This window comes from Heterodontus francisci, chromosome 26, assembly GCF_036365525.1.
Source record: "Heterodontus francisci isolate sHetFra1 chromosome 26, sHetFra1.hap1, whole genome shotgun sequence".
Classification (NCBI taxonomy): domain Eukaryota; kingdom Metazoa; phylum Chordata; class Chondrichthyes; order Heterodontiformes; family Heterodontidae; genus Heterodontus; species Heterodontus francisci.
The window spans coordinates 16,132,469-16,151,268 of NC_090396.1; the positions used below are offsets into that span (position 1 = coordinate 16,132,469).

Below are 18,800 nucleotides of genomic sequence, written 5' to 3' on the forward strand. Positions count from 1 at the left end.
AGGACTACAGCCACATCTATTTTCTGATATAATGTGACCAAGGAAAAGAATTCTTGAATGCCAAACACTACTGTGTTAAATTTAGAGAAGTCTGTTCTCTATTGCAAAGAATTTACAGTACAGAAATAGACCATTTGGCCCAACTAGTCTATGCCAATGTTTATGCTACACATCAGCCTCCTCCCACCCAACTTCATCTAACCCCATCAGCATGACCTTCTATTTGTTTCTTCCCCTTAAATGCATTTATGTTATTCACCTTAACTACCCCATATGTTTCAGGTATCTTTGTTACAGAATGGAATATTGATTCATTTTTCACCCCAGGGTCAATATCAAATATTCTCAGCACAAGTTACATTCATAGAATCATACAGCACAGCAAATGGCCCTTTGGCCTGTTGTGCTTATACTGGCTCTTTGAAAAAGCCTTCTAATTAGTTCTACTCCACTGTCCTTTCCCTGCAAATTTTCCCCTTCAGGTATTTATCTAATTACCATTAGAAAATTATTATTGAATCTGCTTTCACTGCCCTTTCAGGCTCTGCATTTCAGATCATCATAACTTGCTATGTAAAAATATTTTTCCTCACGTTGGCTCTGGTTCTTTGTCAATCGTCTTTAATCTGTGTCCAGGTTACTGACCCTTCTGCCACTGGAAACGGTTTCTCCTTATTTACTCTTATCAAAATCCTTCATAATTTTGAATGCCTCTACGAAATCTGCCATTAATCTTCTCTGCTCTAAGGAGAACAAGCCTAGCCTTTCTAGTCTCTCCACGTAATTGAAGTCCCAGATCCTTGCTACCATTCTAGTAAATCTATGCACCCTCTCTAAAGTAATGCATAATAAAGCTCACCCTGCATTGCCTCCTTAGCAGTGGTTGGCTGCAGAGTAAAGTTCACTCCACACTGTCCCATCAAGTAGTTTCATGTCAGGTATAGTGTGAGTTAAATGCAGAGTAAAGCACTCTCTACACTGTCCCATCATGTACTGCTACCTCCTCAGATAGAGAAACTTTGTCATAGCGAATTCCTAACACACTATTGTGATTTTTTTTTAAACAGGTTTTCCAGTGGTGTCTCTGAGGCTTGCTATTAAATTGTGAGCGATTCTCCATGGTCGACTTGTATATGTTGACAACAGGCTTGAAATTGTCCCAAACTCCTTTAATTTTGTTAGAATTGTTTGTGATGTTTTGCAGCCATGTCTCACACACGTGGCTTGTGCACCCATGTTCTGATGCCCAGTTCAAGGACCACAATCTAACAAGGAAGGAAGGAAGAGGTGCTAGCTCTAGTTGTAGGAAATCAGTAATGTAAGAAATGGGTGACGTCTAGACTGTGGGGCAAAAAAATGCATCAATATTCCATTCTGCAGCAATAGGAGCATATGAAAAGAACAGACAGAAAAAGAACAGTGTACCAAGCCTGCCCAACAATCATGATGTGTCAAACATCAAGGCTGGACACTTCCTGCCACCTTCGTATGCCGCACGACCCCCCCCACCCCCCCGCAACAGCAGTGTAATCTGGGAGTGCGAAAAAGATCATGAAAAAAACAAGGCCAATAAAGGGTGAAAGAGCACTGGAAAATCCCTCTCTGACCCCCTCAGGTAATCGAAACCAGTCCAGGAAGTCAAAGTGAACAAGTGTATGTTAACTGTTAATCTGCTTATATGATATCTCAACATCTGGAAAACAGTAACCATTATATCATCTAAATGTTTGAGAGGGTAAACAGTCAAAGATACAGGTACTTGACTGGAGAAAAGATTTTGTAATGAGATAAAAGATCAGATTAATTGGGAAGAAAAACTGCCAAATCAGACAGTGGGCAATGATGGGAAATGTTCAAACAGGAGATGGGTGCTTGGGGTACAAACAAAGCACCAGAAGAGTAAGATTTAAGGAAAATTGTCTGATTGGTTAGGAATGGAATATAATGTCTTGTGAGGATAAAAGGAATGACAGAGATACAAATGAGTACCTTGCCCTAGTTTGCACAGCAGAATGTGGTAATAGAATGAAAGTGCAAAGAGGAGGAAATAGACAGTTAGGCAGTACAGCTATAGATCTGGAGGTAGTACTGGGAAAATTGGTAGAAATCAAAGTGAAAAAGGCTCTAGATCCCAGTACCATGCATCAGAGATTGGTGGGGAATGTCAGAGAGAAAATTGCAAAGGATCTTATCAATCTTTCAAACATACTTGGATATGGAAGTTGTGCCAGAGGATTGGAAGATTGACAATATGGATATGATTTAATTGCCATTACAGAGATGTGGTTATGGAGCGACCAGGACTGGGAACTGAATATTCAGGGATAGTCGTCATGAAGGAAGGATAGGCGGAGGGGAAAAGGGGGTGGGGTAGCGCTGTTAATAAGGGATGAGATCAGTGCATTAGTGAGAGAGGATCTTAGATCGAAGGAGCAAGATGTAGAATCAGTTGGGTGGAGCGAAGAAACAGCAAGCAGCAGCAAACATTGGTGGGAGTTGTTTATAGGCCACCAAACTATAGGGGTAATGTTGGGCACAGTATAAATCAGGAAATTAGAGCTGCATGTAGCATGGGCAAGCCAGTAATAATGGGCGATTTAAATTTACATATAGACTGGGTAAAGCTAATTAGCACTAATGCTGTGGAGGATGAATTCCTGGAGTGTGTACGAGATGGGTTTCCAGAGCAGTATGTTGAGGCACCAACTAGGGATCAGGCTATTTTAGATTTAGTATTATGTAATGAGAAAGGGCTAATTAACAACCTTGCTGTAAAAAAGCCATTATGAAATAGTGACCACAACACGATAGAATTTTACGTTAAGTTTGATAGAGATATAGTTCATTCTGAAACTAGGGTCTTAAATCTGAACAAAGGAAATTATGAAGCTATGAGAGGCAAGTTGGCTATGATAGATTGGGAAAATACATTAAAAGATTTGACAGTAGACAGGCAATGGTTAATATTTAAAGAAGTGTTACACGGTTGACCAGAAATATACATCCCTCTAAGACACAAAAACACAACAGGAAAGCTGAATCAACCATGGCTAACAAAAGAAGTTAAAGATTGCATTAGATCAAAGGAAGTGGCATTTATGGTCGCCAGAAAAAGTGGTAAGTCCAAGCACTGGAAGCAATTTAGAATCTAGCAAAGGAGGAACAAGAAACTGATTTTTTAAAAAAAGGGAAAAGAGAATATGAATGCAAGCTCGCGAGAAACATAAAGGTAGTATGTAAAAAGGAAAAGATTAGCAAGGGCAAATGTTGGTCCATTACAGGCGGAGACAGGAGAATTTGTGGTGGAGAATGGATAAATGGCAGAGAGACTAAACAATTACTTTGTGTCTGTCTTCACAGAGGAAGATAAAGAAAATCTCCCAGAAATACTAGGGAACCAAGGGACTTGTGAAAATGAGGAACTGAAAGAAATTAGTATCAGTAAAGAAGTAGTACTTGAAAAATTAATTGGATTGAAAGTTGATAAATCCCCTGGACCAGATGAAATACATCCAAGAGTGTTGAAGGAGATGGCTATAGAGATAGTGGATGCATTGGTGGTTATGTTTCAAAATTCTGTAGATTCTGGAAGGGTTCCTCTAGACTGGAAAGTAGCAAATGTAACCTCCACTATTTAAGAAGGGAGCGAGAGAGAAAAAACGAAGAACTACAGACCTGTTAGTTTGATGTCAGTAGTAGGGAATCTATTATAAAGGATGTTCTAATTGGACACCTGGAAAATAATATGATTGGGCAGAGTCAACATGTATTTATGAAAGGGAAATCATGTATGACAAGCAAAGAACAGTACAGCACAGGAACAGGCCATTCGGCCCTCCAAGCCTGCGCCAATCTTGATGCCTGTCTAAACTAAAACCTTCTGCACTTCTGGGGACCATATCCCTCTATTCCCATCCTATTCATGTATTTGTCAAGATGCCTCTTAAACGTCGCTATCGTACCTGCTTCCACCACCTCCCCCGGCAGCAAGTTCCAGGCACTCACCACCCTCTGTGTAAAAAACTTGCCTCGCACATCCCCTCTAAACTTTGCCCCTCGCACCTTAAACCTATGTCCCCTAGTAACTGACTCTTCCACCCTGGGAAAAAGCTTCTGACTATCCACTCTGTCCATGCCACTCATAACTTTATAAACCTCTATCATGTCACCCCTCCACCTCCGTCGTTCCAGTGAAAACAATCCGAGTTTATGCAAGGTCCCTCATGGCAGACTGGTACAAAAGGTGAAGTCACACGGGATCAGAGGTGAGCTGGCAAGATGGATACGGAACTGGCTCGGTCATAGAAGACAGAGGGTAGCAGTGGAAGGGTGCTTTTCTGAATGGAGGGTTGTGACTAGTGGTGTTCCGCAGGGATCAGTGCTGGGACCTTTGCTGTTTGTAGTATATATAAATGATTTGGAGGAAAATGTAGCTGGTCTGATTAGTAAGCTTGCGGATGACACAAAGGTTGGTGGAGTTGCGGATGGTGATGAGGATTGTCAGAGGATACAGCAGGATATAGATCGGTTGGAGACTTGGGCGGAGAAATGGCAGATGGAGTTTAATCCGGGCAAATGTGAGGTAATGCATTTTGGAAGGTCTAATGCAGGTGGGACGTATACAGTAAATGGCAGAACCCTTATGAATATTGACAGGCAGAGAGATCTGGGCGTACAGGTCCACAGGTCACTGAAAGTGGAAACGCAGGTGGATAAGGTAGATAAGGCATACGGCATGCTTGCCTTCATCGGTCGGGGCATAGAGTATAAAAATTGGCAAGTCATGCTGCAGCTGTACAGAACCTTAGTTAGGCCACACTTAGAATATTGCGTGCAATTCTGGTCGCCACACTACCAGAAGGACGTGGAGGCTTTGGAGAGGGTACAGAAGAGGTTTACCAGGATGTTGCCTGGTCTGGAGGGCAGTAGCTATGAGGAGAGGTTGGATAAACTCGGATTGTTTTCACTGGAACGACGAAGGTGAAGGGGCGACATGATAGAGGTTTATAAAGTTATGAGCGGCATGGACAGAGTGGTTGGTCAGATGCTTTTTCCCAGGGTGGGAGAGTCAGTTACTAGGGAACGTAGGTTTAAGGTGAGAGGGGCAAAGTTTAGAAGGGATGTGCGAGGCAAGTTCTTTACACAGAGGGTGGTGAGTGCCTGGAACTTGCTGCCGGGGGAGGTGGTGGAAGCAGGTACGATAGTGACGCTTAAGAGGCATCTTGAAAAATACATGAATAGGATGGGAATAGAGGGATACAGTCCCCGGAAGTGCAGAAGGTTTTATTTTAGGCAGGCATCAAGATTGGCGCAGGCTTGGAGGGCCGAATGGCCTGTTCCTGTGCTGTACTGTTCTTTGTTCTTTTGTTCTTTGTAATGAGAGGCCTGTTACACTAACTCTGGTAGTGGATCATAACAGTGAGTAAAATTAATGCTCACAGAGAACTATTGGGGTAATTAAGGGAAGCAGCATGGATATGCAAAAGGCAAGTTGTGACTGACAAATTTGATGGTTCTTTGGGGGAATAAAAAGACTTGCATTCATTAATCACCTTTCACAACCTCAGCAAGCCCCAAAGTGCTTTATAGTCAATGAAGTACTTTTGAAATGAAGTCACTGTTATAATGTAAGATCTTTGGCCTCCTTGTCTCGAGAGACAATGGGTAAGCACCTGGAGGTGGTGAGTGGTTTGTGCAGCAGCGCCTGGAGTGGCTATAAAGGCCAATTCTAGAGTGACAGACTCTTCCACAGGTGCTACAGATAAAATTGGTTGTCAGGGCTGTTACACAGTTGGCTCTCGCCTTGCGCTTCTGTCTTTTTTCCTGCCAACTGCTAAGTCTGTTTGAATTGCCACGCTTTAGCCCCACCTTTATGGTTGCCCGCCAGCTCTGGCGATCGCTGGGAGCTGACTCTCACGATAATGTAAGATAATACTGCAATATTAGTTGCAATATAAGAGTACCTATCCCTCTCCCTTTCCTCTTCTGCCTCCCTTTCCTTTCCCCCATCATACCCTCCACCGGCTCCATTATTCCCACCCTTTAACTTTGCCTGACCTGCATTATTGAAACTCTTCTCAATTCCTGGAGTGCCATGTCACAAGGGATCGATTAGTGTGTAATCTACATAAAAACTGATATGGACTTGGATATAGCAGACAAAATCTCAACATTGCAGCTGAGGTACATCTTCACTTCTGGAAAGATGTTAAGGCCATGGAGGAGGGGGTCACTGGAATGATACAAGGGATGAGCAGCTTTTTGATATAAGGAGAGTGTTATAAATTTGAGTTTGCCATACCTTCTTGGGTTCAGTGGCACTAACTGTTCTCGTAGACAATCTGGACATCTTACTTTTATGGGAGTTGACTACCTGTACAATAGTATCCCCTTCTGACCTGAACCAGATATTTACATTATCTGTACGGATATTTCCCCTTGGCTGGACTGAACAAACACTTAGTGAAGCAAGGCCAGATATGCTTATTAAGCTGCTTTATTTCACAGTTAGCTGAATAGACAGAACAGCAGTATGGTCAGACTTGTTTAATTTACTCTGTACAATTTATCTTTGTGTAGTTAATTAAAATAAAGAACCTGTCATTCTTCCCCACTGACCTCAAGTAATTGTAACTTCGGGGTTCTGTGAAAGCTCTCGCAGCTTTCTTCAACAAACCTAACTGCTTTTGCAACCTTCCTGTGTGTCAAAAGCCTTCGCTGTGTGTATCTGTTTTTGTATTTTATCTCTTGCTGCTCAGATGCAGGAAAGGAAAGCCAGTTAACTGCCTGGGATATGCACTGCTTATCAATTTATCCAGCTGCAAATTGTCCACAGTCCACGAGGCAACTTTAAACATAACTACCTATCGCCCTCATTTACGCAAATGCACTATTCTTTAAAGCAATAACTCTTTTCCAATTTTTTCTGTGGAAAAAGATCCAAAGATCCCAAAACGTGACGGGCAGATTGATAGGGCAGGGAAGAAGACTAAATGATTGGCTCTTTCAGAGAGTTGGCACAGGCATAAAAGGTTCAATGTCCTCCTCTGACACGATAAACTTCCATCGTGAAGTTGAGAGCTCAATGCTCTGTGAACTAGAGGGTGCGGTAAATGTGCAAGTTAATATTATATCCTGCATCTTTTTTCTTTTAAGATCCTGATACTCCCCTCCGAGATGCAGCCAATCGGAAAATACCCAAGCTGTCTGTCAAGGTAAGGAGCAGCTTTACAGTTAATACCCTCCTGAGGGGTAATATTGATTGAAATGGTATTTGGATTGCTATACATTCATGAATAATATATGAATTAATTTTCATACCACTGGATATAGCCAAAAATGCACAGTGGGAATTAACTTATCAACTGTTTAAATCAGCAAGTAGCATCCAGTGTACAATACATAGTGCACTGTACACTGTGCTTAAAACCTTTAATTTTTCATACCGCACACGTTTGTAGTCAGAAAACTGGAAACCCTGTGGATGGTAGTCAAGCGACCTTGTCTAACCATTTCACTCTCGGCGTTACCTCCAGCACTTGTCTATCGGTTGCACTGACTATTACACTTTGAACTACTACAAGGTGCAATTTAGAAAAAGATTTTCTCTCTAGTTATTTGACATAGTAGCACTGCAAAGGACAATCGCTCTTTGCAGAAGTTGAATGTTCAGACTGGTAAGATTGGCTAAGCATTGTTGACTAGATGTTTTTCCATTTTTTGCTACTTGCTTGTCACAATGTGATTCACATCTGATTGTAAAGTCGCCAGCAGCAATTAAAGAATGAGGGAGATAGCTAGATCCAGGGTGCTTAGTTGGTACAGCGTCCAAATGAACTGTGTATATTAGATGGTCCCAGATTTTATTTGTGACAGGTGATGAATTAACTTGTGTCACTCAAGCTGGCAATAGAGTGCTCCAACTAATCTGAAAACCTTTGAGTGATGGAGGGTAACCAACCCAGGAGTTCCTGCCCATGATCATTATTGCTGTTATGATCTATAACAAGGAAGGAGTACTTGGAAAAATCCTACCTCAAGACTTTAGCTATTTGATACTGGAATTTTCTTGCCATCAGTTGGCTGATTTCACCCAGGCTGGCAGTAAGGAGCTACAATTGGTCCTTAAGCTGGGAAGTGGAAATTCAGCCAGAGGTTCTGCTTCTCATTGTCCCCGCTAGAAAGAGACAGAATCGAGCTTGCCTTTAATGTTCTCTGCTCTTACGATTACTGCCTAAGATGCACATGGAGATTAGATTCTTGGACGAGGTCCTGCAAGACAAGAGCTGCAGAATTATACTCTGAAAGAATTCTTCTATGGTTCTGTGGTTCGAATTTGCCTTCAGATGAGAAGGGGGCGAGAAAACTAAACAAAATGAAAATGGCCAACTCCTGCATCAGTGCTGATGTAAAACCTTTGTCAGAAGATTTCTTAGTAGAGTTTAGCATATAGAGACATAACAGCACAGAAGGAGACCATTCAGCCCATCAAGTCATGCTGGCTCTCTAGAGCAATCCAGTCGATCCCATTTCCCCTGCTCTATCCCATAGCCCTGCAAGTTTATTTCCCCCAAATGCCCTTCCAATTTTGTTTTGAAATAATTAATTGTCTCTGCTTCCACCCTCGTAGGCAGCAAGTTCCAAGTTATTACCACTCACTGTGTAAAAAAAAAAGTTCTTACTCACATTTCCCCTGCATCTCTTGACCAAAACCTTAAATCTTTGTTCCCTAACCCTTGTACCATCAGTTAATGGGGATAAGCCTTCCTTTGTCTACTTTATCTGAACCTGTCATACCTTTTACACCTCAATCTCCTTCAAAGGAGAACAACCCCAGCTTCTCCAACCTAACTTTGTAGCTAAAATCCCCCATCCCTGGAAATTTTCTGGTAAATCTCCTCTGCGCCCTCTCAGGTTCCCTCACATCCTTCCTAAAGTGGTGACCAGAACTGGATGCAGTACTCCAGTTGTGATCTAACCAGAGCTTTATAAGGGTTCAGCATAACCTCCCTGTTTTGTACTCAATATCTCTATTTATGAAGACCAAGAGCTCATATGCTTTGCTAAATACTCTCTCAATATGTCCTGTCACCGTCAAAGATCTATGCGCATGAACCCCCAGGTCCCTCTGTCCTGGTACACTCTTTATAAACAGAGCGTATGTATCCAGCTCAGCATCTCAACAGGATTTGTTTTTTGTGAATCTCGGTTGAAGGGCCATAACCTCATAGGGCATAAGATGCCACCACAGTAATTCCTTTATTCAAAAAGGGAGGGAGACAGAAAGCCGGAAACTACAGGCCAGTTAGCTTAAAATCTGTCTTCAGGAGAGTGTTAGAAGCTATTATTAAAGACATTATAGCGGAGCACTTAGAAAAATTCACAGTAACCAGGCAGAGTCAACATGGTTTTGTGAAAGGGAAATGATGTTTAACCAATTTATTGGAGTTCTTTGAAGAAGTAACATGTGTTGTGGATAAAGGGGAATGAGTGGATGTATTGTACTTCGATTTCCAGAAGGCATTTATTTGATAAGGTGCCACTTCAAAGGTTATTGCGGAAAATAAAAGCTCATGGTGTAGGGAATAACATATTGGCATGGACAGAAGATTGGCTAGCTAACAAGAAACAGAGAGTAGGCATAAATAAGTCATTTTCTGGTTGGTAGGATGTAACGAGTGGTGTGCTGCAGGGATCTGTGCTGGGGCTTCAACTTTTTACAATTTATAGAAATGACTTGGATGAAGGGACTGAAGGGTATGGTTGCTAAATTGGCTGATGACACAAAGATGTAAGTTGTGAAGAGGACGTAAGGAGGCTACAAAGGGATTTAGATAGGTTAAGTGAGTGGGTAAAGATCTAGCAAATGGAGTATAATGTGGGAAAATGTGAAATTGTCCATTTTTGGCAGGAAGAATAAAAAAGAAGCATATTATCTAAATGGTGAGAGATTGCAGAGCTCTGAGATGCAGAGGGATCTGGGTGTCCTAGTGCATGAATCGGGCAAAAGGTTGGTATGCAGGTTCAGCAAGTAATTCGGAAAGCTAATAGAATGTTATTGTTTATTGTGAGAGGAATTGAATACAAAAAAGTGGGGAGGTTATGTTTCAGCTTTACAGGGCATTGGTGAGATCACATCTGGAGTACTGTGTACAATATTGGTCTCCTTATTTAAGAAAGGATGTTAATGTGTTGGAGCAGTTAGAGAAGGTTTGCTAGTCTAATACCTGGAATGGGCAGGTTGTCTTATGAGGAAAGATTGGACAGGCTAGGCTTGTATCTGCTGGAGTTTAGAAGAGTAAGAGGCGACTTGATTGAAACATATAAGATCCTGAGGGGTCTTGACAGGGTGGATGTGGAAAGGATGTTTCGCCTTGTGGGAGAATCTAGAACTAGGGGTCACTATTTAAAAGTAAGAGGTCGCCTATTTAAGACAGAGATGAGGAGAAATTCTTTCTCTGAGGGTCATGATTCTTTGAAACTCTTCCTCAAAAGGCAGTGAAAGCAGAGTCTTTAAATATTAGATAAGCAAGGGGGTGAAAGGTTATCAGGGTGGGCGGGTTACAATCAGATCAGCCATGATATTATTGAATGGTGGAGCAGGCTCAAGGGGCTGCGTGGCTTACTCCTGCTCCTAATTTGTATGTTTGTATGTATGTAAAAGAGTAGGACAGAAGCCAAGGTAAATCACCAAAGCATTAGATGATGCCAGGCTTGGGTTTTAAAAGCCTGTAGGAGGAAGACTGTGGAACGTAACGAGTTCTCTTATTTTGAAGTAATAAGAAATGATGAGTAAAGAAAATGAAATGAGTTTTGTCTTCACTAAACAACAACTTACATTTATATAATGCCTTTAATGTGGGAAAATATCCCAAGGCTTTTCAGAGATAAATAGATGCTGCACTAAAGGTGGACCTATAATGAGGGCTGATCAAAAACTTCCTTTAAGATTCGGGTCCACCACTACCCTCAGGGCAACTATGGATGGGCAATAAATGCTAGAAATGCCCATATCCTGAGAATGAATTTTAAAAAAAGGACTGTAGTGTCAGTATCAAGTACTCACGTATCAGGTAGAAGTAAGCTGTAGAGTACAGCCTCTTCTCTACGGCTGCAACAGTGTGCCTCAGACTCAATTTGAGAGCACTTCCAACTGCACCAGAAAGATATTTTTCCATTTCCTGCATTTAGCATCCTGTTTCCTCTCTCTGTGAGATTGATAGTTTTGTGCTAATTCATGCCAAATGAGAGGTTGTGTGTGCTAGGAACCAGATTGAAACTACCCAGCTTCTCTTGTACAGCCAGCAATAGATGATACTTTTCATCCCATAACATTGGCTTGAATTTGAAAGCAGGCTCTTGCTTTAATGTGACTTTTAGTTCAAGTTACAAGTGTTGAAAGGTTAATGTAACTGGTTGGGTTGGCTGTTTCCTTTACCTGGATAGGAAGGTTGCCCTCAGGGAGGGACCTGCATTATTGTTGAGCCTCTCGCAACCTCAGGACATCCCAAAGCGCTTTCCAGTCACTGTTTATGTGTAGGGAAAAGCAGCAGGAAATTTGGACATTGCAAGATCCCAAAAGCAGCAGTGAGAGAGAGACATGATCAGATAATCCTTTTTTTTTTAGTGATATTGCTTAAGGAGTGGGTAAACTACTGGAAGTTTGTACACTGAAGAATGTATTTTTACTAGATGGTCACATGTCAAGGTGGTATGTATACTGCTTCACAAACCACTGACCACCTCCAGGCGCTTACCCATTGTCTCTCGAGACAAGGAATGATTGTGCAAAACTATTACTAATCATTTATGTCGGTGGAATTGGATGCTAGGTTTGTGTACTAATTGCTTTGCCTTTCTCCTTTTTCTGCGGTGTTTGCCATTGCTGTCTGCTGCATCAGGCTCGAGAACATTGTCTCCACATGTTGGAGGAGGCACTGACCAAGAATAAACAGCAGGGAGTCACAGAAGTAGAGTGGTAGGTAAAGTATGCAGCAGCCAAGTACACACATGCATATTATTCTACACAACAGCAACAACATGTATTTATGTAGCTCTTTGAACATAGTAAAACATTCCAAGGCACTTCACAGGAGCGTAATCAGACAAAAATTGATGCTGAGCCAAAGAAGACAATATTCGGATAACTGACCAAAAGCTTGGTTAAAGAGGTAGGTTTTATGGAGTGTCTTAAAGGAAGTGAGAGAGGTGGAGAGATGAAGTGAGAGAGGTGGAGAGATTTGGTGAGAGAATTCCAAGCTTAAGTCCTAGACAGCTAAAGGTATGGCTGCTAATAATTGAGTGAAAGAAGAACACAAAACTGTATACTTTGCTAAATGCCTTTATACTTTCATAAGTTTGCACTGAAACCTGACTTCCACTCACTAAGATATTATTTAGTTCCTTATGCCCAGAGGTCTTTGTGTGTGTATTGTGCCAATGTGCCCTCTTCCTTTTGTATTTGGATTCACGCAGCTGATCCTTATACATGCACTGATGCCCCTCTCCCCGATAGGTCTGACCCTCACTTGTGTGCAGTAGAGATGGAATATGAAGCTTTCAAACTCACCAAGATGGCTAACTTATACAAAGCACTGGTGCTGAGAAAGGTGAGTAAACAAAATGATACATGGTTGGGGGCCTACTACATTTTATGCAGTGTGGCTTGTTAAGTATATGTAAATAATTATACATGGCTATCAACAATCAAACATTTTGTTGTTGAAACTAATTTGGGGGCAGCAGGCTGAGGAGATTTATAAGAATTCAGAATCTGTAACAGTGCAGAAGTGTTACATTTAGAAGTAGGTTACAACTCAGACCCTGAGAATGAGAGATTATTCTAACTGAAAGCTTTATAATGAGGGTGGGATATAGAGAGTTGTAACTGGGGACCTTGTAATGAGAGTAGAGTATGCAACATAGAATTTTAATTGAGAGCTTTTTAATGAATGTTGAGTGTGGCAGAGTGTTAAAATGAAAACTATTGTGCACCGTGCTGCCCCATCGATCCGGAGCAGGCCTGAGCACTGCACTGTGTCATGATGTACAGTGAAGTTTTTGTATGCACTGGTTTTAAAATGAAGGTTGATTGCCTCAAATGTTTAGTTTGTGCCATTAGTTGCTAGCGCAGGGTGGAATGAGGTGAGATTACATGGGGAATGAGGATGTTCGCTTTCATCATGGAATTTTCTTCAAAGCAACAGAATAATAAACATACCTTTTATTGCACTCCAAACTAGTGCCTTGTTATATGACACTTTACTCAAAACTGTGCTTATAAAATGCATCTTATTCTTCGCTGTTTTTCACTGAGTATGCCTCAGCTGGTTTTAGTGCTGTTTAATCAATTACTTTCAGTTTAACACTAGTTATTGGAATCTGTCATCAGAGACAGAGTGATTGAACATTTGGACACGTATCAGTTGATCAGATGGAGCTTGCATGAATTTGTAAAGGGTAGGTGATGTCTAACTAATCTAGTTGAATTTTTTGAGGAAGCACGGTGGATAGGGGAGCGTATGTGGCAGGTGTCTATATGGACTTCCAGAAGGCATTTGATATGGTTCCGCACAAGTGATTAATAACAAATATGAGAACACATGGAATTAGAGATAACCATGTTACATGGGTTGGTAAATGCTTAGGAGGTAGGAGACAGAGTAGAGATTAAGAGTTCATTCTCTTATTGACTGGGTGTGACAAGTGGTGTTCTCCAGGGATCCATACTGAGGTTTCAACTTGTCACCATACATATCAGACTTATATACACTCTGTATTCTTTCATCTAAGTTTACAGATGACGTGAAGTTAGAAGATGAAGGAAGTTGTGTAAATGGGAGTAGTTTGTTACGAAGGGATATCAACAGATTAAGTGAGTGGGCAAAACTATGGCGGATTGAGTTCAATGTGGGGTAGTGTGAAGTCATCTAATTTGTATTTGAGACAAATTGGAATATTTTCTTAAAGATGAGAGGAGCCGATTTAGGTGTTCACAATATATAAATCATTTATAGCTATTGTGCATGTAAAAAAAAAGTAATCGATAGGTTTAATGGAACATTGGTCTTTATCTCAAGAGGATTGGAATTCAAAAGTGAGCAGTGATGCTTCAGTTGTCCAGAATCTTGGTTAAAACACATCTGGTGTATTGCATTCAGTTCTGGACATCGCACCTCAGCAAAGATATAATGACCTTGGAAAGCATACAGCGTAGATTCACCAGACTTGTACTCTGACTTAAAGGGTTAAATGGTGAAGAAAGGTTCCATAATTTGGCTTAGATTTACTTGAATTTAGAAACTTGAGGGGCAATCTAATCAAGGTTTTAAAAATGACAAAGGGATTCAATAGGGTAGATACAGAGACATTATTTGCTCTGGTGGGGAATCCAAAACAAGGGAGCACAATCTTAAAATTTGACTTAGGCCATTTAGGAGCTAAATCAGGAAACACCATTTTTTACACAAAGGATAGTGGAAGTCTAGAATTTGTTCCCTAAAAAAACTGTAGATGTGGGGGGACAACTGAAATTCTCAAGACTCAGATTGATAGATATTTTCTAGGTAAGGATATCAAGGGTGGCTAAATGGAGTTGAGGTACTGATCAGCCATGATCTAATTGAATGGCACAGCAGGCTGAAAGGTCTATTCCTGTTCCTGTGTTACTTGTTGCATCTCTTATAGGTTGCAGAGATTAATAAGTCAACCCAAAATGGGCCATTGCACCCACAACTGACAACAATGGATGCTGCAGCATCAACAGTGGCAATAGTAGATTGTGACAAAGGCAATGAAACATTTATTTCTGCATCGCAGCTCTATTCTGTGAGTACATCTCTTGTCTCTCAGTGGAGGACTGTAATCCCTTGTCTTCTCTAATGTATCTGGAATTGAGGGATTTAATATCTCACAATGCACTTCCTGCTCCCTGAAACCTCACTGTACTAAACACATCACAATCTTCCATTCTAACTTATTCTTTAGCAGGGCTTCAAAACTCTGGAAATTTCCCTCAGTCTTTCCTTTCTCCTGCAGAGCTTGCAACATCTAATCATTACTTCCTGATTCATGCCACCTTCTCTTACTGTATGTAATCTTAATGGTGTCTTGTAAAGTGGTATTTGGCCTTTCCACTAATGTTTTTCCATGTAAATACTTTTATTAATGTTGTGTGGCCTTGTCCCTCATGCTACTTTTAATCACTATTGAAACATTTGTTAAAATATGTAGCTCTATCCCAGCCAGTCCCAGTTCCAGTAAATAGCACGTAGAACTGGAAATTAGGAACGCCACACGGATAATGGCAGATTATTTTCATTCCATCAAGCTGTATTTTTTTTTCATTAAACTGTTCCTCCTCTTCCCTGAGAAGCAATCCTGCACACGACAGGCCAAATGGCCTCCTCCTGTGCTGTAACCATTTTATGATACTATACTTCCACTGATCCAAATTGCTGAGCTTGAGGTGCTAGCTACTGGAATATCGATCATTGCTTGGGCATGGGACTGATCATAAGCCATTAACATCTGTGCCAAGAGAACCTGGCTGACCTTAAGCCTCTGCCCACTGTATTGTGAATGTCACTGACCTCAAGCCTCTGCCAGCTGTATTGTGAGTGTCACTGACCTCAAACCTCTGCTATATTGCGAGTGGGGCTGACCTCAAGCCTCTGCCCGCTGTGTTGTGAATTTCACTGACCTCAAACCTCTGCCCGCTGTATCGTGTCAATGACCTCAAACCTCTGCTATATTGTGAGTGTCACTGACCTCAAACCTCTGCTATATTGTGAGTATCACTGACCTCAAGCCTCTGCCCGCTGTATTGTGAATGTCACTGACCTCAAACCTCTGCCCGCTGTATCGTGTCGCTGACCTCAAACTTCTGCTATATTGTGAGTATCATTGACCTCAAGCCTCTGCTCGCTGTATTGTGAATGTCACTGACCTCAAGTCTTTGCCCGCTGTATTGTGAATGTCACTGACCTCAAACCTCTGCCCACTATTGTGAGTGTCACTGACCTCAAGCCTCTGCCAGCTGTATTGTGAGTGTCACTGACCTCAAGCCTCTGCCAGCTGTATTGTGAGTGTCACTGACCTCAAGCCTCTGCCAGCTGTATTGTGAGTGTCACTGACCTCAAGCCTCTGCCCACTATTGTGAGTGTCACTGACCTCAAGCCTCTGCCAGCTGTATTGTGAATGTCACTGACCTCAAGCCTCTGCCCACTATTGTGAATTTCACTGACCTCAAGCCTCTGCCAGCTGTATTGTGAATGTCACTGACCTCAAACCTCTGCTATATTGAGTGTCACTGACCTCAAGCCTCTGCCAGCTGTATTGTGAATGTCACTGACCTCAAACCTCTGCTATATTGAGTGTCACAGACCTCAAGCCTCTGCCAGCTGTATTGTGAATGTCACTGACCTCAAACCTCTGCTATATTGAGTGTCACTGACCTCAAGCCTCTGCCCGCTGTATTGTGAGTGTCACTGACCCCAAACCTCTGCCCGCTGTATTGTGAATGTCACTGACCTCAAGCCTCTGCCAGCTGTATTGTGAGTGTCACTGACCTCAAACATTTGCCCGCTGTATCGTGTCACTGACCTCAAACCTCTGCTATATTGTGAATGTCACTGACCTCAAGCCTCTGCCCGCTGTATTGTGAATGTCACTGACCTCAAACCTCTGCTATATTGTGAATGTCACTGACCTCAAGCCTCTGCCAACTGTATTGTGAATGTCACTGACCACAAACCTCTGCTATATTGTGAATGTCACTGACCTCAAACCTCTGCCCGCTGTATTGTGAATGCCACTGACCTCAAACCTCTGCCCGCTGAATCGTGTCAATGACCTCAAACCTCAACTGTATTGTGAGTGTCACTGACCTCAAACCACTGCTATATTGTGAGTAGGGCTGACCTCAAGCCTCTGCCAGCTGTATTGTGAATGTCACTGACTTCAAACCTCTGCTATATTGCGAGTAGGGCTGACCTCAAGCCTCTGCCAGCTGTATTGTGAGTGTCACTGACCTCAAGCCTCTGCCAGCTGTATTGTGAGTGTCACTGACCTCAAGCCTCTGCCAGCTGTATTGTGAGTGTCACTGACCTCAAACCTCTGCTATATTGTGAGTGTCACTGACATCAAGCCTCTGCTCGCTGTATTGTGAATGTCACTGACTTCAAACCTCTGCTATATTGCGAGTAGGGCTGACCTCAAGCCTCTGCCAGCTGTATTGTGAGTGTCACTGACTTCAAGCCTCTGCCAGCTGTATTGTGAGTGTCACTGACCTCAAGCCTCTGCCAGCTGTATTGTGAGTGTCACTGACCTCAAGCCTCTGCCAGCTGTATTGTGAATGTCACTGACCTCAAACCTCTGCTATATTGAGTGTCACTGACCTCAAGCCTCTGCCCACTATTGTGAATTTCACTGACCTCAAGCCTCTGCCAGCTGTATTGTGAATGTCACTGACCTCAAACCTCTGCTATATTGAGTGTCACAGACCTCAAGCCTCTGCCAGCTGTATTGTGAATGTCACTGACCTCAAACCTCTGCTATATTGAGTGTCACTGACCTCAAGCCTCTGCCAGCTGTATTGTGAATGTCACTGACCTCAAACCTCTGCTATATTGATGTGTCACAGACCTCAAGCCTCTGCCAGCTGTATTGTGAATGTCACTGACCTCAAGCCTCTGCCCGCTGTGTTGTGAATTTCACTGAGCTCAAACCTGCCCGCTGTATTGTGAGTGTCACTGACCCCAAACCTCTGCCCGCTGTATTGTGAGTGTCACTGACCTGAAGCCTCTGCCCACTGTATTGTGAATGTCACTGACCTCAAGCCTCTGCCCACTGTATTGTGAATGTCACTGACCTCAAGCCTCTGCCCACTGTATTGTGAATGTCACTGACCTCAAGCCTCTGCCCACTGTATTGTGAATGTCACTGACCTCAAACCTCTGCCTGCTGTATCGTGTCACTGACCTCAAACCTCTGCTATATTGTGAGTGTCACTGACCTCAAACCTCTGCCCGCTGTATCGTGTCACTGACCTCAAACCTCTGCTATATTGTGAATGTCACTGACCTCAAGCCTCTGCCCGCTGTATTGTGAATGTCACTGACCTCAAACCTCTGCCCGCTGTATCGTGTCACTGACCTCAAACCTCTGCTATATTGTGAATGTCACTGACCTCAAGCCTCTGCCCGCTGTATTGTGAATGTCACTGACCTCAAGCCTCTGCCCGCTGTATTGTGAATGTCACTGACCTCAAACCTCTGCTATATTGTGAGTGTCACTAACCTCAAACCTCTGCCCGCTGTATCGTGTCAATGACCTCAAACCTCAACTATATTGTGAGTGTCACTGACCTCAAACCACTGCTATATTGTGAGTAGGGCTGACCTCAAGCCTCTGCCAGCTGTATTGTGAGTGTCACTGACCTCAAACCTCTGCTATATTGTGAATGTCACTGACCTCAAGCCTCTGCTATATTGTGAATGTCACTGACCTCAAACCTCCTATATTGTGAATGTCACTGACCTCAAACCTCTGCCCGCTGTATTGTGAATGTCACTGACCTCAAACCTCTGCTATATTGTGAATGTCACTGACCTCAAACCTCCTATATTGTGAATGTCACTGACCTCAAACCTCTGCCCGCTGTATTGTGAATGTCACTGACCTCAAACCTCTGCTATATTGTGAATGTCACTGACCTCAAGCCTCTGCCAGCTGTATTGTGAATGTCACTGACCTCAAACCTCTGCTATATTGTGAGTGTCACTGACCTCAAACCTCTGCCC

At 42.5% G+C, this 18,800-nt stretch overlaps 1 protein-coding gene across 5 annotated transcripts in view; it reads left to right on the plus strand.

Annotated features, from left to right (window-relative positions):
• recql5 (RecQ helicase-like 5) overlaps positions 1 to 18,800 on the plus strand; it is a 152,509-nt gene that overhangs the window by 100,515 nt on the left and 33,194 nt on the right. For all 5 annotated transcript variants that reach the window (XM_068057849.1, XM_068057852.1, XM_068057850.1 and 2 more), the window contains exons 11-14: positions 7,156 to 7,214; positions 11,901 to 11,977; positions 12,515 to 12,608; positions 14,686 to 14,826. In XM_068057849.1, coding sequence (XP_067913950.1) covers positions 7,156 to 7,214; positions 11,901 to 11,977; positions 12,515 to 12,608; positions 14,686 to 14,826 — 371 coding nt within the window. The remainder of the gene's footprint in view (positions 1 to 7,155; positions 7,215 to 11,900; positions 11,978 to 12,514; positions 12,609 to 14,685; positions 14,827 to 18,800) is intronic.